Genomic DNA, 23,580 nt, shown 5'->3' on the forward strand with positions numbered 1-23,580 from the left:
TGAGCAGCTGCCATCCAGCAATTTTTGTCAGTACAGAGCTCAGATCCAGGTTAACCCTTCTAAAATCCTAGATTTATCTACAAAATTTTCTTTTTAGAGTGTAGTTTTCAGCCCAAATCATTGGAACCCTTTCAGAGACAGTTAAATTGGAATTCAGAAGATGGTGATTTCACAAGTTAGACTATTAGTATGGTACTGTATTGGAGCAGGAGGCTACCATGTGTTTTGTGATAGCAGATTTTGAAAACAACAAGGAGACTATATATTTTCATCCCTTGTTTTGGAGGCTGTTTATTAGATAAGTGCATTCCTTAGTCCCCAGTCTTCTGGACCAAACCGTTAGGCAGCAAGGGAGGATAGTTTTCAGTTTAACTGTAATGTTGGCACCCAGACTTCACTTGTTTATTGTTTTGGCTTTGTCTTTCTCATCTGTCTTGCCTCCCTCCTGGTACCCTTTCATGCAACTCTGTAAAAATAATTGCTCTTTCCAATTCAGTGATATGCAGTTAAACATATCCATGCCCAGATTCAGTGCTGTTTTGCCATGGTGTCTCCTTTGAATTGGACACATGAAAGCCCAATAAACATTATTTCCAACATAGTGGCTACTTTCTGCACATCCTTGTAGTTAGCATAATAGATGCAGAATCAGCAGTGTTTTTTCCTCAGTTTGTGTTAGGGGCATCTTTTCTGCTTTCAACATGCTTTACTCTGTCAGAGCAAATACACATGTAATTCCTTTTCTGCCTCTCATCTAAGGGAGCTGAAACTTTTTAAAACGTTAGGCGGCAAAATGTTTACTACAGAAAACAAATGCTTAATATTGTTTCTACTCTGGCCCCCACAGTTTGGTGTAATAAAGGCGGTCTTCTAGGATGCACTAGTCCCCTTGAAGTCCACCATTCTTGGACTTAGCATACAAGAAAAGGAAATGCGAAGTAAGTATTTGCAGATTGAGTACTTAGACTGTAAGCTCTGTGGGATAGGAGTGACTTTTTTTCCAGGCATGAATTGTGCCTACAATAATGAAACTTAATTTCAGTCAAGATGCTGTTGAACTGTGAGGGAGTCAGGTTTTTTTAACTGAATATTTCCACAGAGTAAAGAATGTTGATTTCAGTAAGCTTTCAGGACTTGAAGGATTCCTCTGGTGAATTTCCTTCTCCAAGGGAAATGTTTTTATTAGACCTTCAGTCAGCTATTTACAACTCCATGCCTTATTAAATCTAAATTAGACCAACAGTTGTTTTTTTTTTTTTTTTTCATCTTGAATTGTTGAAAATGAAAGTGCTCATCTGGGATAAGTGTTACTTTCATATACAGTTTGTCTGTGACCAACTTGGGAACCTCAGTGTTAGTTTCCTGTATAGAACTGAAGAAAAAAAAATGAAGTAACTTCACTTTGTGTGTTTAAAAATATTGATTTGTAGGAGATGTATGTGGGTTGGCAAGAGAGGAAATATTGGAAATCTGTAATATTTTGCCCAGTGTGACACACATGGCTTCAGTTGTAATGCTGTGGCTCTCTTTTCTTTATATTTACTTATTTTAATAAACTTAGTGTCTATTACCCAGTAGAATTTCAAAATTGTGGCTATTGCTTGCTGTTGTGAATAGACATCTTCTAAGTATCTTGAAATTGTCTTTTTTTCGGGCAGCTAGGTCTCAAGTAGAAACCTAAGTCATGTGGAGCCAGAATTCATTGGGAAAATACTTTTAAATACATTTTGTTCTTTTCTGTGGTGGTCAGTATCACAAAATCTGAACAGTTTATCACCAGACCAGATATGTGAGGTATGGAAGTGTTGTCCTTGTTTACAGATGGGCGGAAGCACAGAGAGAGTAACGTGTCCAAGATCAAGCTTGGGAGTAGTATACACCTGAATCTCAATTTAGAATCTTAACCACAAGATCACCTATGTGCCTTTCTTAAATGTTTAAATGAATTTTTTAATTTCTGAAAAACAAAGTATTGTGCTGTGTAAACTGTTTCTAATGCAATTGTAACAATTTCCCCTCATTTTCTCTTATTTAGCGTTGTGTGGTGCTGCGTTTTCTGAAGCTTTCCCCAAACCGCAAAAAGGTAAGGCACAATACATTGTTCTGCCATATTACTGTTCACCCATTGTGCTTTTAAAACAAACAAACAAAAAAAAAAACACCTCTTCACTTCTACCCCTTGTTAATGCCCACTTCTATAATGGTGTCTGTTGTAGGGCCTATGCAGTGAAGCTTTAGGGACCACCAGGGAAAAGCATTGTGCTGATTTTGTTAATTTGGTGCTACACTTGGTAGTATAGATTCAGCATAGGTTGAACCTCTTGTACCTAATGAGGGAATTTGTCAGATCACGGGAGGTCAATATTGCGTAGCAGCATTACAGACATTTCCACTGCACACTGGGCTCTTAAGAGACATTTAGGGGTAAATTAGAGCTAAATAACAGGGGAGAGCATTGAGTGCCAGGACTGGAAGCTGTAACAAACTTTATGGGACTACAGGAAACTTGGCCACACCTATGAAAAGTAGTCATCTGGTTAACTAAAATCGTGCCAGATTACAGATGATGTCAGATGAGAGAGTTCCGGACTAGAGACATTCAGCCTGTAGTAGATACTCTGACAAATAACTGTTGAAATATTTTTTTTATGGTATAAAATACTTTAAAAAGCCCTAAGGAAGTGCACTGGTGCTATCTGTCAACTACAAATAGCTTCTATCTGTGCCGAGAGTTGGACAATTTAGTGGTAACCCACTGTATCAGCTATTCATCTGACATGCCTTACTGTAGTCTGTAAGAGCTCATCCTTCTAGGGGTTGTCTGCAGGAACACCCATTGCACCACAACCCTTTTCTGATAACCAACTTAGTTCATGACTCTGGGCAGGGGTGCAGCTCACACTTCAGCTTTGGGTCCCACCATGTTCAATGCTGGCCCTACTGACTAGAACAAAAGGTTGTGACCCACAGTCTGAGAACCACTTTGCTACTGTAATGTCATGTGTTTAAGTCAGTGTGTTTGAGTGGGATCAAATAAACACTTGTAAGTGGTTTAGGTTTACTTACTTATATGCAAGGGTGTACAGTGCTTAAATATGCTGAAAAGATATTTAATTGTGTGTATTTTTAAAATTTTGCTGGAGCATTTTTGAAAACTACATAGTTGGTTACTTAATTGTGGACCTCACTTCACCAAATTTCTTTTTAAAGTTATCTTGAATTCCAGAAATGTCAGATGTAGATCTTAACCAAACATCCATCTTAAATATTTTGCCTAAAATTGCCCCCTTCACACTTTCTTTAATTTCCACTTGAAAATTTCAGCTCAGGGTTTATGTAATGTCTATTACAGATCTATAATGAGAAGTGAAAACTTAAGAATAACAAATATAGAATATTTGAGATCTCTTTAAATAAGGAGATGACTAACAGCTGCTGAACGGTCATGTAGTCATGCTTGCCCTACAGCTATGGTTAGAGTACAAGTCTTACCATCTGCCTAAATAGTAATAGTATTTAGAGAGGAAGGAAAAAATGCAGCAATTTTAGTTCTCTGTGCTAGTGCACCCGTGTGTGTATATGCAAATATTATACATTTGAGTCAACATTTTGCATTCATCTTTCTCTTCTATTAAAAATGAGACAAAAGTAAGATTGAAATACTTCCAGTCATTGGAACTCTTTGAATATTTTCACATGCTGTAGGATGAAGAGAAGAAAAGGGAGGTTATTGGCGATATTACTGATAGTTACATATTAGTCACCAGAGAATTCCATTTACACTGGTGTTTGTAGGAGTTAGTCTTTGGCGTTCTGAAGGTCACCTGATATGAGGGACTCTAGTATCTGTGTGCACATTTTATTTCAGGGACTTTGTATGTATTTTGACTTACAAGGAGAGGCTGAGGGATTTGAAGCTTATTTGGTTTGCAGAAGAACAGTGATGGGGGATTTTGTAGCAGCTGTCAACTACCTGAAAGAGCGGAAGGGGTTCCAAAAAGGATGGAGAGAGACTGTTCTCAGTGGTGACAAATGACAGAATGAGAAGCAGTGGTCTTAATTTGCAGTGAGGAGGGTCAAGGTTGGATGTTAGGAAAAATTACGTCCCTAGGAGGGTGGTAAAGCATTGGAATGGGTTACCTAGAGAGGTGGTGGAATCACCATCCCTAGAGGTATTTAAGCCCTGTCTTGACAACGTCCTGCTTGGGCTTATTTAGTTAGGATTGGGCCTGCGTTTAGCAGGGGGTTGGAGCACCAGAGGTCTCTTTCCTGTATAAGTAATTATTTAGATAGGTAAAGGAGTAAAATTCAGTAATTCTCTTAGCATTCTATTCCATTCTCTTGTGTTCAGCTTCATCTAACTGCAGCATTTTCAGGTGGGGGATCTAGTAGTAATCTTTCAGTAGTTCACAACATCAGTTATTTCCTAATTAGTTCCCTCTGCAATAGATGGAAGATTGTAAACCAAGAATGACTGCAAACTTGAAGTTTGTAATCTGTAGTGTATTTACACTTTCAAATCTTCATCTTTTGTAAAACAAACTCTGAATTTTAAATTCATTAAACGATTGCCTTATTTCCTTTAACCATTTCCTGTAATGGTAGTTTGCATGACTCTTGCCTTGAGGTGGTTGCAGTTTAGAGTCACGCAGGCAAATGAATAAGGGAGGAGGTGGTACAACATGTGTGGTTATGTAAACAAAACTTATCTTTGTAACATTTAAAAAGAACATGGAAGCTACTTCAAAATTGCTTTTGAGTGAGGCTTGTTGTAGGGTGTGAGAAGACTTTGTAACAGTTGAGAGTGCAGTCGACCCCTCTGTGAATCCTCAGGAGAATCTAAACAGACCAGTCTGTACAAGGTGAAAAGCTACAAAACAACTAACCCTGCAATGGCAACAACTGCATACAAGGCGTGCTCACCAAGACTTCAAGGCTACGCTGGCAGTAGGCCACAAGAGTTAGTGATAAGGAATGCATAGGCAATTTTAGGCAATCTTATGGTAATGAGTTGGGCTTTATCAGCTAGCGTTAGGAGGCCTGTTACAGAGTCTCTCCCCGAGTGAAGCTCCGACGCGTCAGGTTTTCCCCCACTGGTGATTGTGGTGTCTCCGGGGCTCCCATCGCGGGTGTCACGCGCTTTCAATAAACCAAATATAGCACTCGCCTTCTGGGTGCAGCCTTGTTTCTGGGGAACCTGAGCCTGGTTGGCTACAATTGGCACAGCAAGCAGGGTTCTCCAGGTATGATGCCTTTTTGGTTGAAAGCGGGGGAGGCAGGGACGCCAGCGCTGGCCCTGGAGCGCATACCAGGATGGCCCTCGACGGAGCGATGGGGGCTGGTAGCGCAGATGGTGGCCTGTTGGGCAGCCCTGGCAGACTGGCTGGAGTTGCAGGAGGTGGCAGGCGTGATGCCGGTATAGGTAGAAGGGGCGTTGCATCGGCTGCGGCTGAGCCGCCGGCCAGGGACAGACAAAAGGGTGGTGGAAGAGGTAGCGTGGCTTTTCCTAACTGCCCTCCAGGCCCTGGATGATGAGCTTCTCTGCCTGCAAGAAGGCGCTGGCGGGGAAGGAGCAGGAATGTCACGATTTGGTGGATGCATGGGCAATAGCACAGGAGGTGGTTACCTTGCAGTCCAAAAGGATGCAACAGTTAACCCATCGTTGTGAGGTGTTGGCAGCGAGAGTTGCAAATCAGCAGCACGTGAAACTAGGGAAAGAACCGGTGTCGATGGCCCAAGTGCATGCAGTCCTTGCGCTAGCGACTTGGGACCCTGAGACCTGGGATGGGAACATTTGTAGCTGTTCCTTGTCGGAGGAGGAGGAGGAGGAGGAGGAGGTGGTGAACGGGGAGGCTGTGCAAACCAACCCGAGACAGGCGTGCCCCATTTGGGAGCTGAGGGCAGAAGGAGGTCACTGCAATGAGGTCTGGCGGATGTTTAAGACGAGTTGCAGGAGATGGTGAAGAGTTTTAAGCAGGAGCCAGGGGAAGGCCTTTTGGCCTGGCTAGTGCGTGTGTGGGACAACGCCGGCAACAGTGTTGCTGCTGCTTGCGGAGCTCCACCAGATGGGCGTGGTGTTCCAGGATTCACAGGTCAGACAGGCACTGCAGACTATGCAAGGTCTGAATGATGCACAGGGACACGCCATGGAAGCACCGTCCCTGTACCGCTGGTTGACTGCGGCGGTGGACCAGATCTACCCCTCCCCGGGGGAACTGGAAGCCTTGGTGAGGCCCTGGCGCACAATCCCAGAAGGGGTGAGTGTGCTGCGGCAGCTGGGCATGGCATGGGCTGTGGCTTTCATCGACATGGGACCGGATGATATAGCGGTCCAGAAATCTATCAAGGCCACTCTGTTACGCCTTGCCCCTCTCGAGCTGAAGGCCTCCCTTATGGCTGTGGTCATGGCAGTGGGCGGGAATGTAGGTGACTTGGTTGGCACGTTGATGCAGTTAGAGGCTGTCATAGGCGCGATTGGCACGTTGATGCAGTTAGAGGCTGTCATAGGCGCGAAAGTGGTTTGCGCCACAAAAGGAAAAGGTGGTTGGGCGGGAGCCCCTGGACAGGAGAGAGGGCACGCTCGGGTGACCCGGAGAACCATGTGGACGGACTTGCTGAAGGCAGGAGTGCCCCGTGAGGAGATCAATGGTTTGCCAACACCAGACTTGTACAAGTGTTGGTTACAACTGCCACCTACCCAGCGGAGTGAGGATGTGGGTGCCTCCAAGAGGGCTGGTGAGACTCAGGCACCACAGAAAGGTACAGGAGCTGAGGGGAGGACCGAGCCCAGCGCCCCGGTCGACTGGACCCTTCCCCCTAGGAAGTGACAGGGAGGCGGGTCCCCTGCGGTACGGGCTATGGCGGTGCAACAGGTAGCAGGGGACCGGCGCCCATTTGTCCCGTTAACCATCAAGTGGCCCCGGGGAGGGGAGCAGCATGTGCTAGCTCTGTTAGACACTGGAGCCGAGGTGACCATTCTGCATTCTACCCAGACTGTGGGTCACGTGGTGGTCGTGCAGGGCCTCGGAGGAGTGGAGACCACCGCTTATTCGGTGGAGGTCTTATTCGGTGGAGGGGCTGGGGAAGGCCCTTCCCTTTTGGGCGACTGTGCTGGCTGCACCTTTAGGTGAATACATCATTGGACTGGACGTCTTGCGTGGCCGGTGTGTGGATACGCAGTATGGGCTGTTTTGTCTTTGGGCACCCCCAATACATTCGGGTAATCAGAACTGTGGAGCCCCTGTTGCGGGGACATCCCAAATGGGACCCTGTGCGCTTGCCGGTCCCCCAGATCCCGGTGTCAGTCAAGCAGTACCGTATTCCTGGTGGAGAGCACGAGATCAGTGACACTATTGCTGCATTGCTACAGGCGGAGATTATTCGCCCTACGCTGAGTGCCTTCAACAGCCCCATCTGGCCAGTGAAGAAGCTGGATGGATCGTGACTCATGACAGTGGACTATCGGGAACTCAATACGGTGACCCTGGAGCTTACGGCCGTAGTTCTGGACATGGGTACCATCCTGGAGGCATCACTCTGGCAGCCTTGCCGTGGCATGCCGTCATAGATCTGGCCAATGTGTTGTTCTCTATTGACATTCATCCCGAGAGTCAGGAGCAGTTTGCCTTCACGTGGCTAACAAAGCAGTACACGTTTACTGTGTTACCAGGGCTTTAAGCACTCCCCAATGATCTGCTGTCAGCTAGTTCAGGCCGATCTGAAGCATCTGGACCTCCCTGACTGAACGGCCTGCTACCACTACATCGACGACGTTATGATCTCGGGACCAGATGAACTGACTGTTCAAGCTGCCCTAGACACTGTCGTAACAGGAGCTTGTGCACAAAGCCACCCAGTGGAACTGGACAGAGAAGCACCAACGAGCCTTTGATCTCTGCAAAGAGGCGGTGGTGGCACACGCCCGCCTCACTGCACCGCTGCAGGGCCCACTGTTTGAACTGGAGGTAACAACTGTCGGCGACGTGGTGTCCTGGGGTCTGTGGCAGCAGGTAGGAACCCAGCAAAAAGAACCCATCGGCTTCTGGTCATGAACCCTCTGTGGAGCCGAAGGTGGGTACACCACCCTGGAAAAGCAGATCCTAGCAGTGGTGTGGGATTTGCACAACACTGAGCGGGTCACGGGCATCGCCCCTGTTATTGTATGGACCCCGATCCCCTTAATGGGGTGGGTCACAGGTACCTCTGGACTGCTGTAGCAACGGCCTCAAAGTGGGGCCCACATATCAGTAACAGCTCCAACATATAGGTAGCATTGGCACAAACTGCCATCAACGCGTCTGCCTTTTGTCTGCCCCACAGTATGGCTGTGGGACAGCTCATGGACACATGCTTTATAGGTGTCAGTGCTACTCCTGCTCTCTTGCAAAACTATGCCCTTTTGTGTAACTTTGCTTTCACTGCTCTCATATGCTGTTGTCAAGTCTGTTCCACAGGTGCACGCTGTGTTGCCAGAAGAGCCTCAACCACCTCACTTGATTCCTACTAGCCTCGGAATTCACAAAGGGGTCTCAGGGAGGAGTGTAGGGTGCGAGAAGACTTTGTAACGGTCGAGAGTGCAGTCCAACCCCTCTGTGAATCCTCAGGAGAATCTAAACAGACCAGTCTGTGCAAGGTGAAAAGCTGCAAAACAGCTAACCCTGCCATGGCAACAACTGCATACAAGGCATGCTTGCCAAGACTTCAAGGCTACGCTGGCTGTAGGCCACAAGAGATAGTGATGAGGAATGCATAGGCAATTTTAGGCAATCTTATGGTAATGAGTTGGGCTTTATTAGCTAGTGTTAGGAGGCCTGTTACAGAGCCTCTCCCCGAGTGAAGCTCCGACACGTCGGGTTTTCCCCCACTGGTGATTGCGGTGTCTCCGGGGCTCCCGTCGCGGGTGTCACGCGCTTTCAATAAACCAAATATAGCACTCGCCTTTTGGGTGCAGCCTTGTTTCTGGGGAACCCAAGCCTGGTTGGCTACACTTGTCCTTTCAGTCAGCATGTTTGCTGTAGGCTTCATGGCAGAGGTGGCTTTTTCGAAAGGGTCTTGAAATGTGGAGAAAAATGTCTTTTTGGATAAGCCGGCTGATAGGTGAATGAGCAGCATGGCAAAGTGGAATGAGATACAACTGAATGGGGAGGGGCAGAGCTATGCAGGGCTTGAAAAACAAAAATCTTTACTCTTCTAAAATATCAAAGTAATGTAAAGATTGGAAAAACTCAGGATGCCCCAGGAATCTTTGTAACTGACTCCTTGGTGAATCCATGCTGACTGATTCTGATCACCTTCCTCCAAGTGTTTCAAAATGGATTCCTTGAGGGCCTGCTCCATTATTTTTCTAGGGACCATGGTGAGGCCAGCTGTTCTGTAGTTCCCCGGATCCTTCGCTTTTCGCTTTTTGAAGATGGGCCCTACGTTTGCCTTTTCCCGGTCGTCTGGAACCTGTCCTAATTGCTAGGAGTTTTCAAAGATAATGGCTAGTGGCTCTGAAATAGAACATCAGCCAAGTCTTTCAGCATCCTGTGATGCATTAGATACAGCCTCGTGGACTTGTATCTGTTTATCTTTTCTAAGTAGTCCTTAACCTGTTTTTTGACTACTGTGCTGCTCAGTGCAACAGTCTGGGAGCTGACTTTGTGAAGACTGAGGCAAAAAAAGAAGCATTGGGTACTTCAACTTTTTCTACATCATCTGTCACTAGGTTCCCTTTCCCATTCCATAAGGGACCCACACTTTCCCTGACCACTTTCTTGTTATCCTTCACATCCCTTGCTAGCTGCAGTTGCACTCTGACCTTACTGAGCTCAAGCAACATTTTTATGCACTCCCAGACACCTGTCTAAGTTTCCACTTCTTGTAAGCTTCCTTTTTGTTTTGAAGCTCACAGAAGATTTCTTGGTTAAGGGCTAATCAGTTAACTGGTAAGCCTCATCTTAAAAAGATGAGGCATACCAGTTAGTTAACCAGGAGGGGCTGCTCCAGTCCCACAAGGCCCACCACAGTAGCTGGTGATGCAGGGGCTGGACAGGCTGCTTCACTCTGGCTGGGCTGCAGCAGCCCCCAGCCATGGACAGGGACTGCTCTGGCTGGGCTGGAGTGCCCCTGCCCACAGTGCACCCGAGACCTGCACTGCTGCAGCTGCTGTGGAGTGCCCCTCTGCCTGCAGCAGTGCTGCAGCCAGGGAAACTCCAGCTAAGCCTGAGCAGTCTGGATCCCCAACATGCTGTGGGCGGTGGGAAGGAGAGGTTGGGGAGTCCACTCTAGCTTGGGCTAGAGCAGCTCCCCCCCACCAAACCCCTTAATTCATTAACTTGTTAACTGGGATTTTAGGTCCCTAATCCTCAAGTTTATGAAAGGTTAATTCACACTTCACAAAGAAATGGACCAGCTACAGAGTCTGATTAATCAGTTGACCGTTTTAGCCCACCTGTTGGCCTGAGACCTGAGTTTACCAGGTGGAATTGAAAAATACTTGTACCCCTAAAGCCCTAATGCTCAGTTTCTAAAAGAGCCCTATGCAACACTGCACTGTTTATGTAATAAATCCAATCAAACAGGTTAGTCTGCTTCCATATTTTTCTCTGGTGTAGTTCCTCTTCTCTTTTTCTTTTACTTCCTTTACTATATGTTCTCTACCTTCTTATATTTGCTGTGGTCTCTTAACCTTTTTACTCCTCTCTTCAAAATTAGTGTAAAAATCCCCTTTTCTCCCTTATCTGTGCTCGTAGGCACTTATATACTTCCTCATCAGTTTACCCCACCCTCTGACACACAGTTTAAAATCCACAGAAAACTAAACTGCAATAAGGGGGCACATTTCTAGGGCAACAACCAGGTGAGAAGGTAAGCATCAAAGCATCTGATGGTTGAATTTCTACCATGGATACCTTCAGAGGCACTGTCTTCTGAAGCTCCAGTTTAGTAAAGGTTGGGTAAAATTAAAGGCTGCTCTAACTGAGCCTCTGTCTGTGGGTAGGAACTGCACTGTTGAACCTCCTGACTGCTGCAGAGGTAGCAGTGATGTTAGAGAGGGCTTGTGGCAGGGGAGAGACGTAATTACCAGGACTTACTGATTATGCCAGAGTCCTTGGTGGTGTGGGAGTTGTCTCTGGGGCCCCTTGAAGGGGTACGGCTGTGGAGCAGACTCTCCCAGCCAGCCTTTCGTGGCTGCTCCTGCCATGCTGTCCAGGAGTCCTGGGACTGGGAGGGTGATTTGAAGGGCCTGGTCATGCTGCGGCGGCCTTAGTAGCAGCAGTTGGGAGTTCCAGGCCTTCTTAAGTTGCTGTGCCTCAGGTAGGGTCCAGCAGCACTTTCTGATCTACTCTTTTCCAGTGTCCTGTGTTTCAATCTTTTCATTTTCTTCCACTTTTGCTCAGAGACTTCTTAAACAGAAACAGAGGGACATTAATCTGATTCTTGTAAGTGTTCCTGCTGCTCATAAAATTTCAGTGAAATTCATCATTGTATTGTTTGTTAATGTGCAGCTTTTACCAAAGCTGTGAGCAGTGGCACAAGCACTTGTGCAATTTTGGCAATTAAGGCATTGCTGCTTGGATTTACTCTTGCTCCATGCTTGGGAAGTTAAATTTGTAACTAGAAGGTTACTTAAATTTCAGTGCAGTTTTAGGATCTGCAGAAGTTGCTGATACTTTCCTCTAATGATTAGGAAAGTTTCCCGTACAAGTGGGTATTTCAGGTGCTGTATGTTGTTATTACTGCACATAGATGTGTGAAATACTTATCACCATGAGCTATTCTTTCTTTTTCAGGCCCCAGAGGAAATCTTATGCCACCTTCAAAACATAGTAGACTTCGGAAAACACGTCATGAAACAGTTTTTTGGGGAGAAATACGTTCATTACGGGGTAATCATTTTTTCTTCAACTTCTATAGTTTGTGTTTATCCATTAGTCTTTTTAAAAACCTTCTGTAGATTCAGTGATTTTGCTTGAATCAAAACAAAAAGCAGTCAAGTAGCACTTTAAAGACTAGCAGAATAGTTTATTAGGTGAGCTTTCGTGGGACAGACCCACTTCTTCAGACCATAGCCAGACCAGAACAGACTCAATATTTAAGGCACAGAGAACCAAAAACAGTAAGCAAGGAGGACAAATCAGAAAAAGATAATCAAGGTAAGCAAATCAGAGAGTAGAGGGGTGGGGGAGAAGGTCAAGAATTAGATTGAGCCAAGTATGCAGAGGAGCCCCTATAGTGACTCAGAAATTTCCCATCACGATTTAAACCATGTGTTAATGTGCCAAATTTGAATATAAAAGCCAGCTCGGCTTAGACAAACTCCCTTAGACAAAGGGTCAATGGGCACAAAACAGACATCAAAACCCGCCAGATCCACAAACCAGTTAGTCAACATTTTAATGGAATGGGGCATTCTGCCAATGACCTCAAGGTATGTGTGTTACTGAAGAAGAATTGTCGCACTGTTCTGGAAAGGGAAACAGCCGAGCTGGCTTTTATATTCAAAGCATGGCTTACTCTCTGTGCCTTAAATATTGAAAATATTAAATATTGAGTCTGTTCTGGTCTGCTTATGGTCTGAAGAAGTGGGTCTGTCCCACAAAAGCTCACCTAATAAACTACTTTGCTAGTCTTTAAAGTGCTACTTGACTGCTTTTTGTTTTGATAGTGTATAGACGAGCATGGCTTCCTCTCTGTTACTATTCCACATGCTTGAATCAGGGTATGCAGACGTTGCCTATAAGTGCTCATGCTCTGCACTCTTTCCATATTCTGCATTGTGCTCAGATCATTTAGAGTTTGCACCATTGACACAGTGAAGATGATCAGTTGGCAAGTGCTGTAGTTAGTCTTTGGTGGAGGTGGGAGTGAAAGCTTTCATGTCTCTAAAGTGATGTATATGAGGGGACTCAGCTGTCCGAGACTGGCTGTGTTCTGTTTTGCCGTGGATTTGATGCATTAGAGAGGAGATCTAGTTTATAGCAGTTTGTCTGTGGTATGGGGCGATAAGAGGGCTCTGATTTCTTTGTGGGCCAGATCAAGTTGGCTTCTTTAAGGCTTTCAGATGTGAATAAGAGAAACTGGAGAGATTTGGAGGAGTGGGGAAACCTCTCATTTTGATAAAGGTGCCTTTTTTATTTTTGTAACTGTTATATTTTAATTGTGAAAGGATTGTGTTGATTGCCCATCAATAAGCACATGAGCTTGAGTTGAAAATAGTTTCTACATTGTCATGTCAATAATTACATTAAAAATAAAATCCCCTTCTGATTTAGTAGGATTTTATAGCATGGAAGTTATATCTATGGGGTTTTGTGGTACCAGACGAAACCTGATGCTACCTGTTTTCACTCTGCGTGTGTGTGTGTGGGTGGTTTTTTTTATAATACTGTGCCATGAGTTACTATGACTGGAGCATTCAGCTGACAGAAATGAGGCAGGCATCCTGCAAGGAAAAAGTAGCATGTGATCTTGTGTGAAAAATGTGGGAGATAGTTGTATCTTCAACTAATAGCATGCGTCTCTTTCTGTATGCTGCACCCAGGGCAGAGTAACTCATTTCTGGGAGGTCCTACACATTACTAGGGAGCCAGACTGTAACTTGAATTCAGTTGTTGCTCATGAAATATTTTTTTCTGAACCAGAGGTACTGCCTGTGGGTCAGACTGGGAGGCAGGGGCACAGTCTGCCTCTCTGGCAGACCAAATGCCTCAAGCATTTGAGCCCTCCCTAAACTTGCAAGGAAAGACTATGTTTTGGTAAGATAACGTGTCCAGACATTTTGTTGATTTAAAGCATTTTTCTTTTTTGGTTGGGTGTGCCCATTCCTGCACCCAGCCTCTCCAGCCCATTTCTTTAACCATAGAAACAGTTTTTTGGAGGCAAACTGGTTACTGCATTTTCATATTGCTCACAAGTGCTGAAGGGAATTCTGTCACAGTGACCATGACCCAACTGGGCCTGCTGAGGATATGGCTAGTGAGGAGATGGGCTGTGAGTTTGCAACACAGTCTAAAAGTTGGGTGAATTCAAGATCTGTCCCTAAGAAAAGCACAGGTTTATCCCTTGGATTGAGTGCTCTTGGGATGACTGAGTGAGGGATCTGTGACTGCACCCTAGTGTTCGTACCATAAGCACTATAGTAAATAATTCTGTTTAAAACATGTTTTGTAGTGAGGTATCGTTTGAAAACTAGTAACTCACTGGATAATAATATCATGGTGAAATCCACGAGGCAAAATTACTTACACATTTATGAAAGTAAACTAAAGTTCTGTCTGAAATGTGTTTTATCAGACAAGTCTCGGAAGGGGGTAAACCAATTTTTTGAAGGCAGAGAACAAGGCGATGCCTCTAGCTAGGTGTCATCAGAGTTGATTGGCAATCACTTTCAACTGGCTGTCATTTGGCAGCAAGCAGTGGCAAGGCCAGAAAGAAATGACTGCATTTTAACAAGCAGCAACATGGAGTCTTTTTCATTTCAAGAGCCCGTGTCTCCAACCTAACTGCTTGAAGGAACTTTATCTAGGGGAATCTCTCAGGAAAATGCATTATCCATGGGAGGGGTAAAAACAGCCCAGGTATGTCCACTTACTTTCCCTCACCCGTGAAGACCAAGGAAATAGCCCTTTGGACTTTGAGGGCTAATCCTGATCTAAGAATGTGGTCAGTATTGTTGCTGGACCCTACAGTAAGAATTTTACCTCGAACCAATACTAGGATTTTTAGTGACTAGTTTTATTTTAATTTCTCTTATAACCATTTAACTTTAAGATTTATACTTGTACGCGCTTAAAATCTTTGTAGCCAAATAAACTTGTTTTATTCTTCACTCAAAACTAATCTAGTGTTGTGTTCTAAATTCCCCCGAGGAGTGCAGCTTCTCAGTAAGCCACGCACAGGGGTTCAGGACTGCAGCAGGGAGAGCTCTTTCCTCAAGTCTTCGAAGTACCAGCAGGTGAACCGCAGCTAGACGCAAGCTGGTACTTTGAAGTTTAAAACTTTGAAGTTGCCGCGGGGAGAATTTGCTTAATGAAGTGCTGCCTATGCATGGCAGCACTTCATTAATAAACTCCCAACACCCTAATTACCATCCTTCCTTCGAAGGACGGTGGTGGTGTAGACACAGCCTTAGTGTTTGTGAGCAATTTGCTTAACCTTGCTGTGTCTCAGTTCTGCATCTGTAAAATGACTAGATACTACAGTGGTTGGGACCATAAAAATAGCAAGGTGGAAAAGGGTATAATAAAATGACGTAAGACCTGATTCTTTAGTTAAACCACCTAAAGTATCATATCTGTGTAAAGAGGACATGGTTGGAGGAGTGGCGTGGGGAGGGGAGAAGGCATATTTCCTCTAAAGATCAGCATTGCTAACTTTTATTTCTGTTTATATGGATGTAAACTTAGATAAAAATTTGCTTTAAATACCATTATTGATCCACTGGTAGCTTTTTGCCAATTTAAATAAATATAGGAGTAACTAGAACTACCAGTTTTCTTGATCTGTCTTAGGAGTATGAGGCTCATTTTTGTAAAATAGCTTAGTGGAACCTGCATGATAAACAGGGCACCAGTTTTACCCTTAATGCTGTGGTAAGATCTTGGGTTTAATTTAAAAAGTCAAATTTGGAATATACCTGACAACCAAACAAACAATCTGAAACTTTTAAAACAGCTAAGACACACAAGATTCTAAAAGCTATTGGGTTCTCTTATGCCACATACAGCTAAATTAACTTCATAATGGGGGCTTATATTTAAACCCCAAGAGCATAACATGTAACTGGTAAAATACAGTATTAAACTCTGCCCGTTCCCCAGGTCTGCCTTTGTAATATAAACCACTCCTTTCTGAGGTGGAAGAGGAGACACAAATGTTGTAACCCTTAAATCTAAACCTCCAGATTAAGGGTAATAAGGTATTTGAAACTGTGTGGATTTACCATTCAAGTGGACTGTGCAGATGACTTTAACTCAGGCCGCATCTACCTTATGAGCTAAAAATTAATTTATTAATGCTGGGTTTTATCAGTTCAATTTTGAGCATCCTCACATTCCCACATGCTCCCCACAAAATCGACTTATTGCTGCCACACTCAAGTTGCTTAAATCGAGTGCTGCAGCAGTGTATTGTGGGAACCTATCCCACAGTTCCCTGAGCCCCGTAGCATTCTGGCTGTTTTCACAGGTGCAGCGTGGCGGTGAAAAAAATGCCACGCAAGTAGATTGGGTGTCTGACATTTTCCCACATTTCATGCCCCTCTTTCCCCTGTCATGTTAAACATCCCTTTTTCCAGATGAGGGTCTGGCTTGCCTTTTTATAAAAGATGTGCTTTTTATAATTGAGGAGAGGGGCGGGCTAGTAAAGTGCTTAGGAATGGTTAGAAAAAAGATTCTGGGTTTCCTAACCAACAGGTTTTTGAAAACAGGATGCAAATGCACTGGATCTTTTCAGGCTTGGATCTGGATTTAGACCTCCTGGCAAAGAAGACCCTCAGAACAAGAATTTTGTTCAAGTAGACATGGTTGCTACACTGAAACGGCAATGAATCACTGAAACAGTTGTGGCTCAGGGCAACTAAAAGGCACCTGGCTACAGCCAGCACTGAAAATCGTGACCACCCAGGGAGAGCCATTGCCTGCTCCTATTAACAGCGTGCCTAGGGTTGGATCTAGGTTTGGACCTGCATCTGTGTGTAGACCTCCTGGAAAAGAAGACCCTTAGAAGGAGAATTATGTTTTAAGTAGACATGAGTGCTACACTGAAACTGCAATGAATAATTGAAACATGGCTTGGGGTGACAAAAAGACCCCTGACTACAGCCAGGCTTGGACCTGCCAAAAAAGACCCTGAGAACAAGAATATTCCCCGCCGCAAGCCTTACTTCGAGAACTGTGGTCATTGTATAGCTGCTACATTGCCTTCATTGAAACAGTTATGTCTAGTGGTGGCTAAAAGACCCCTTGCTACAGCCAGCAGCTGAAAACTGTGACCGCCGAGGGAGACTTCTCCCAGGTGGCTAAAAGACCCCCAACTATAGCCAGGCCCTTGGCCTTTGGCTAAAGCCCACTCAAAAATTTCTTCTTGAGAGGACAGCCACGCTTGTGTGATGAAGTATTTTCTTCTGTTTCCCAAAAATAATGACTGACCAGGGAAGACTTCCCCTGGCTGGCTACAGGACCCTCACTGTGTGCAAGCTGCCTGGCACCTTATGCAGCACATCCTTTTATTGGTTCAGGGTCAAGCCACATGATGCAGCTGGGTGCAGGAAAGTTCCAGGCTGCATGGCACCACTGGGGGGAGGGAAATGAAGGGGTGTGGGGAGCAGGACAAAATGTAAATGGCTGAGAAAAAGTTTTTCATCGTATCAGACAAGCATGACCCCCCTCTGTCCACAGCCTAGTTGCCACATGGGGTGTGTACGCACGCATGGGGGGGGGGGGGGCAGTGGCTGGCACCAAGCATCACAAGGGGAAAAAAAGGTAGCTAGCAGGGGTATACACAGAATCACAGACCCCACAGCTGCACTACTAGCAAACAAAGAAGATTTTTTCAGGCTCTCATGATCCTACAGCCGTGGGCTTCCAGGTGCCGAATTGAAAGACGTAGTGCTTCCTTGCTGCCCTTCATTTGTAATTTTAAATTCAAACTGAATGCTACACTCTCCAGGTTACTATGATATTATGATGTTGATGTGTCAATTTTTTGTGTACCATAAATCAAGGTAATGAAATTTACAATAAAGACAGGCAGTTGGAAAAATCTGGCGATATGACTTAAAATTGATAGTACGTTGTAGGGTAGACATAGCCTCAGACGTTTCAGCAAGACATTACATTATGATGTAATGCACAACCTCCTGAAGATAGCTACTCATGCAAGAGAATTAGAGTAGCACAATGCAGGAGGTGCGTTTTTTTTTTTTTTTGAGATAATGCAATCGAGTCATTACTCAATCTTCTTTAACTTCAGTCTTCTTTGTAACTATGAGTTGCTCAGCCAGTTTCCTTAATCGTTGGAGGAGTGGCTTTCTTCTTGATCCGGCCTTGCTCACTCTTTCTAGGAAAGGGTGGTTAATCTTTCAAACATCTGGCTTCATTTTGCTCTTTCTGGCTGATGGACTTAGCCTGGAAGAACGTAATATTTTTAGATGTGTAGTCCATTCCCTTTTTATTTCAGTTCTTGGACAGCTGAGTTGTTCCCAGGATTAATGTCAGATCTAGCTACACTGCAGTCTTGAAGTTCCCTGGCTCTGTTTGGTTGCTGTGCTAAGTCTTTAAAAACAAGAACTTTTTGCTAATTTATAAGTATTCCATGTGAGGAAAAACTGATTTGTTGCTTTTGGAAAATGCATAATGTTCTTGTAGTTGCACAAAACTGACAAGCTGGTGAAGGGCTTTTTAAATGTCTCATGCTAGGATATGGTATTGCTTATGTGGACTCCTCAGACATTTAGAATTACATGAAACTTGCACTGTTGAAGACCACACACAACTCTCAGCCAGAAAAGGGACTTGTTTTCACTACAGTTCAGCTGATTTTTGTGTAATATTTTTGACCCAGTTTGTTGAGACATAAAATTTTGCATGGATGTCTTTTGTAAACATTTACTTTGATATTTCCTTTTAAAGAAACTTGTGTGTTTTAAAATATTAAATATTTTTGTTTCAGGAAGTTGTTCAGCTACCTTTGGATTTTGTAAAACAGCTATGTATAAAGATCCAATCTGAGAGGCCAGGTAAGGATCCCATTGGGATGATATTCTTGTGTTCAACTCCAAAATGTTCAGTTCAATTGCACAAGAACAAATGTGATTCCTAAACTCTAAGGTTTTTTGGTAAGTTAAAATATCATGTAATTATAGCTATTGTGTAGTATTTAAAAGGACACAGTCAACTTGAAAATTACACTGAAGTTGTTGTATCTATTGGAACTAAATTATTATCCATGGGGAAAACCATAGGAAGGAGAATTTTTTTCTAGTTTAACTTGTGCCTCTCTAAGTATATTGTCATACTTTTTCCTGTGCTGGAAAGACCTCTACAAATAGTAATGTGAACAGAAAACGTATTTTCACTTTTGTTTTGTAAAGGAATAAAAATACCCTGGACATTTAAAGGTAGCCTGTGGCATAAAATTGGAATCATTAGAGTTGATCATTTTGAAAAATTGCAGGTAGATGTATTTTTAATACTTTCATTTGATGCTAGACATTGATAGTATTATATGTATTTGTGCTTTAGCTTTATTAGTGAAAAATATTCTAGGTAAAATGAGCCAGAATGTGGAAGCTGACTTGTCTTCATTGTTGCTCATGATTTGCCATTCCTTTATGAAGAAGCTTGGGTTTTGTAGTCTGCATGAAAACTGAACCATATGTGCTATTTACATAGTGAAGTAGTAAAACACTCTTGACATAGATTTTCCTAGAAAATTCATCATCTATGATGATTTTCCCTGCAGGGGGTTTAAATTAAAAAGATATTCCTCTTTTCACTGATCCCACTTAGGCTCTTGAGTAGTTACTTGAATAAGTTCCTGGATTTTGACTAGTGCACTCTCTTGTGGAATGATATTACACCAAAGTCTATATGCCTTCAGTCTAAAAGAACAGAAACCACTTTACACAATACATTCAAGACTCTCTGTACTGTGTTGCTGAAGTGGATCGACCACTGGGGGTGGAATACAGAGCCGTGTTAAGAGTGCCAGTAATACGATACTATAGTATTAAATAGTCTGGGAAATTAATAATATAACTGAAATTACAGGAGGGATGATGGTAAGCTGCTTTAGTTACTAGAATTGGAATTTAGCCAGGGTGATGGGACTGAACATTCATTTCCAGGATGAGGATATTCCCTCCTCCCCTAATTCCCGACCAGGCTCCCATCCTTGCACTGACTGATACAGATTCTTCTTAGTTATAAGGCACTACCACATACTGTGGTTGTAGGCCCGCAGTTTTTTGACAGGGAAATAGTTTAATTCAAACACCAGTGCTTTATAGGTATTTAATAGTGTTTATCTTTCTAAAAAGATCATCTATTTTAGGTGGCAATTACTGGTGTTTTGAGATTAATGGGTCAGCGTTATCTGGCATGAAACTTTTATTGGTATGTGTCATTCATATTGAAGCCAGGCAGAAAGGAAGTGTGTTTCTTAGAAAAGCATCGCTTGCTTGGACTCTCACCTATTCTCCCGTGTGTGCAGCATCTACCAGGGTGGATAACAATCAATTTTAAACAAAAGGATTTTTAATTTTTTTCTAAATCATCAATAAAATACTGAATTTCTCATTTAAAAATAAGTTACAATTACATCTCATCACAAACTGCTGCAGATACGCGCTCTCTCTCTCTCTCTCTCTCTCTCTCTGTGGCTTGCGCATATACATCAAAGGATGATTTGCCCTGTTGTAACAGTCATTGCCATGTACTTTGATCTGATGTAGAGTCCCAGGATTGTGGGTTGATGGTGGTGGTGGTGGTTTTTTTTTTTTTTTTTTTTTTTTCCCCTTTGGTGTTTTCATGCGATGTATCCTTAACTTTGGTCTTCCTCTTGTTCTCAACCCACATGACAGTTCACTGAAGAGGATTTCTTTAGGAAGACAGTTGTCACCAAGTCTTCTCTCGTGACCTATCCAACATAGTCTTCTGCTATTGAGGATTGCTATGAGGCTGTGTATGCCACATCTTGACAGGACATCTGCATTTGAAACTTTATCTTGCCAGTAGATATTCATAATTCTGTGGAGACAGTGAAGATGGAAGCTGTTCAGTTTTTTTTCTCCTTGCTCAAGAAGGTGGTCCGTGCCTCAGAACCATATAGCAGGATACTCAGTACACAAGCTTGGTAGATTAGTATCTTTGTTGTCACTGTCAGTTGAGGATTGTTCCATGCACACTTCCTAAGTCTGCCAAAAATAGTAGCTGCCTTTCCAATTCTGATGTTCAGTTCTTCATCCACGGATTGGTTTGTGGTGACACTAGTTCCAAGGTAATAGAATTGTTGAACCACATCTAATGGGCTGTTATCCAGAATGACATTGGGTCACTGAGATATACCTTGAGTGAATACAACAGTTTTCTTCAAGCTTATGTCAAGGGAAAACATATTGCAGGCTCTGGACAAAGAATCCATCAGTGATTGTAGCATATCTTCATTATGAGTGACGAGAGCTGCATCTGTGAAGAGGATTTCCCTAATGAGGACTTTCTTGACCTTAGTTTTGTCATTCAGTCTTGCCAGGTTGTAGAGAGAGCCATCCAATTTTGTGTGAAGAAACACATCACTGCATGAGTTTCTTGAAATGCGCAGTGTAGTTTAACTGCGAAGAATATGCAGAAGAGGGTAGGAGCAAGAACACACCCTTGTTTGACTCTGCTGTTTGTTGCAAACAGTTCTGATGTAAATCCATCATATTGCACTGTTTTCATCTTTTTGTGAAAGAATGTTATGAACTTGAGTGAAGTTGGTGGGCAGCCAATCTTCGTTAATACTTTGTGTAGTCCTGATTTAATAACTGTATCAAAGGCCTTTAAGTTCACAAATGCTATGAATAACTGCTTTCCTGTAGCTGTCGAAGAGAGAAAAATCTTGTCAATTTTTTGACCTGCCAGCCTTGAAGCTATATTGTGTTTCTGTATATACTCTCTGTGCGAGTTTTTGCAGGTGACACGGGCAAATGTTTTTCCTGTGATGCTCAGTAAAAAGATGCCTCTGTAGTTTTGTTGCAGTTACCCTTGTCACCTTTGTTTGCATAGAGTGATGATGTTTGCATCCTTCATGTCGTGTGGGACATCTCCTGCTCTCCAACATTTTAGGAGTAAATCATAGAGGAAAGGGAAGAGCACAGCCTTGTTTGCCTTACTTCATCTGGGATTCTTTCATTTCCTGGTGCTTTTCCATTGGAGAGAGCATCAAGAACTTGAGAGAGTTCCTCCTCGTAGGCTCCGTATCTACCTCAGACATTTCTGGAAGGGTTGGGGATGAGATTGTCAAGTTCAGGTTGTATTGTACACTTATGGGAATAAAGACTTGTAGTGTTCCACCCATCTGGACACCTGCAGCTTTTTGTCTGTGATCACCTGTCCATTTAAATGCTTCAGTGTGGCGACTTTCGTAATGTTTGGCCTGAGTGCTTTCTTCAGTCCATCATACATTTGTTTTCAGGTCACCCAAATCAGACAAGTTTTTGAATATTAGAACATAGATCTGCCCCATACTTGTTCGCACACCACCTGGATTCTCTCTGAAGAGCAGATCTTGCATGTAGAAGTTGATCTCTTTGTGCTTTGAGATGGGTTCTTTTTGTTATTCAGATGTACCTTGTGTTTTTGTTTGAGAAGAGGTTTAAGAATGTCAGCATTTTCATCAATTCAGTCTTTGTTGGAGAATTTGTGTTACAAAGGCAGATTTGGCACAATCGTATATTGCATCTCTCAGCATGGACCATGTTTTACCGACAGTTTGTTGGTCCAGTTGGTGTTCCATTTTGTGAGTGAGGTCATCTTTGAAGACAGAGCATTTCAGCGCATCTCTGGTATTTGAAGGTATTGATCTTTGGCTTACAGCATTCCTTTGTCATAGTAGAGTTTCTTTGGGATGATTTTCACTCAATCTGTGGTGTGGTACACGCATGTAAATTTGACGGTGTTGATGTATTTTGCGTACCAGGACAAGGTCACATTGATGCCAGTGACTGGATCTAGGGGGGGCACCATGAAATCTTGTGACACTCTTTCAGGTTGAAGTATTGCACTACAGTCTCATATACACAGTTGCATATACATTTAGTCTGATAAAAAGAATTAATGGTTCTAGTCTGTCCAGTCTAACTATTAGCTCTTGCTTCTTGCAAGTTCTGGGCTTTCAATTTGTTTCTCAGCAGACTAAAAAGTAACGTGTGCAAAGAAAAAGACAAGCTGGATAGGATTGTTTTTGTTCTGTGATTATGTGGTGGTGGATCTTGGCTGAGCACATCAGAGAAGTTAAGACATTGTCTTAGGAGACAGAAAGACAACATACAGGAGAGGATGGCAGCAGCACAGAACAGAACAGTGGAATGGATGGGAAAGGAAAAGGGAAGATGGTTTTTCAACCCACGCACACAGCTTCTTATAGTCACCCACCCTTTTGTCCCGGGAAAACTCTCCTGGGTTCTGGACCTAAGAGACCCAAACTGGGAATATTTTGAATAAATTTGTTCTCTGTCAGCAAGGAAAACACGTCAACTGTGAGCAGTGCAAGAGGAGATGCAGGGCCTAGTTGCAAGAATGAAACATAAGGGCTACGTCTACACGTGCCCCAAACTTCGAAATGGCCATGCAAATGGCCATTTCGAAGTTTACTAATGAAGCGCTGAAATGCATATTCAGCGCTTCATTAGCATGCGGGCGGCAGCGGCGCTTCGAAATTGACGAGCCTTGCCGCCGCGCGGCGCGTCCCGACGGGGCTCCTTTTCGAAAGGACGCCACCTTCTTCGAAGTCCCCTTATTCCCATGAGCTCATGGGAATAAGGGGACTTCGAAGTAGGCGGGCCCCTTTCGAAAAGGAGCCCCGTCGGGACGCGCCGCGCGGCGGCAAGGCTCGTCA

At 43.7% G+C, this 23,580-nt stretch overlaps 1 protein-coding gene across 5 annotated transcripts in view; it reads left to right on the top strand.

Moving 5' to 3' along the window:
* The window catches only part of IPPK (inositol-pentakisphosphate 2-kinase), a 70,026-nt gene that overhangs the window by 20,099 nt on the left and 26,347 nt on the right, over positions 1 to 23,580 (top strand). For 3 of the 5 annotated variants that reach the window (XM_075005811.1, XM_075005812.1, XM_075005814.1), the window contains 4 exons: positions 848 to 938; positions 2,036 to 2,083; positions 11,775 to 11,870; positions 18,655 to 18,721. In XM_075005811.1, the coding sequence (XP_074861912.1) occupies positions 11,832 to 11,870; positions 18,655 to 18,721 (106 nt within the window). In that variant the 5' untranslated portion in view covers positions 848 to 938; positions 2,036 to 2,083; positions 11,775 to 11,831. The remainder of the gene's footprint in view (positions 1 to 847; positions 939 to 2,035; positions 2,084 to 11,774; positions 11,871 to 18,654; positions 18,722 to 23,580) is intronic. The other 2 variants (XM_075005809.1, XM_075005810.1) reach the window with 2 other exon arrangements.

This window comes from Carettochelys insculpta, chromosome 11 (assembly GCF_033958435.1).
Source record: "Carettochelys insculpta isolate YL-2023 chromosome 11, ASM3395843v1, whole genome shotgun sequence".
In the NCBI taxonomy this organism is placed as follows: Eukaryota; Metazoa; Chordata; order Testudines; family Carettochelyidae; genus Carettochelys; species Carettochelys insculpta.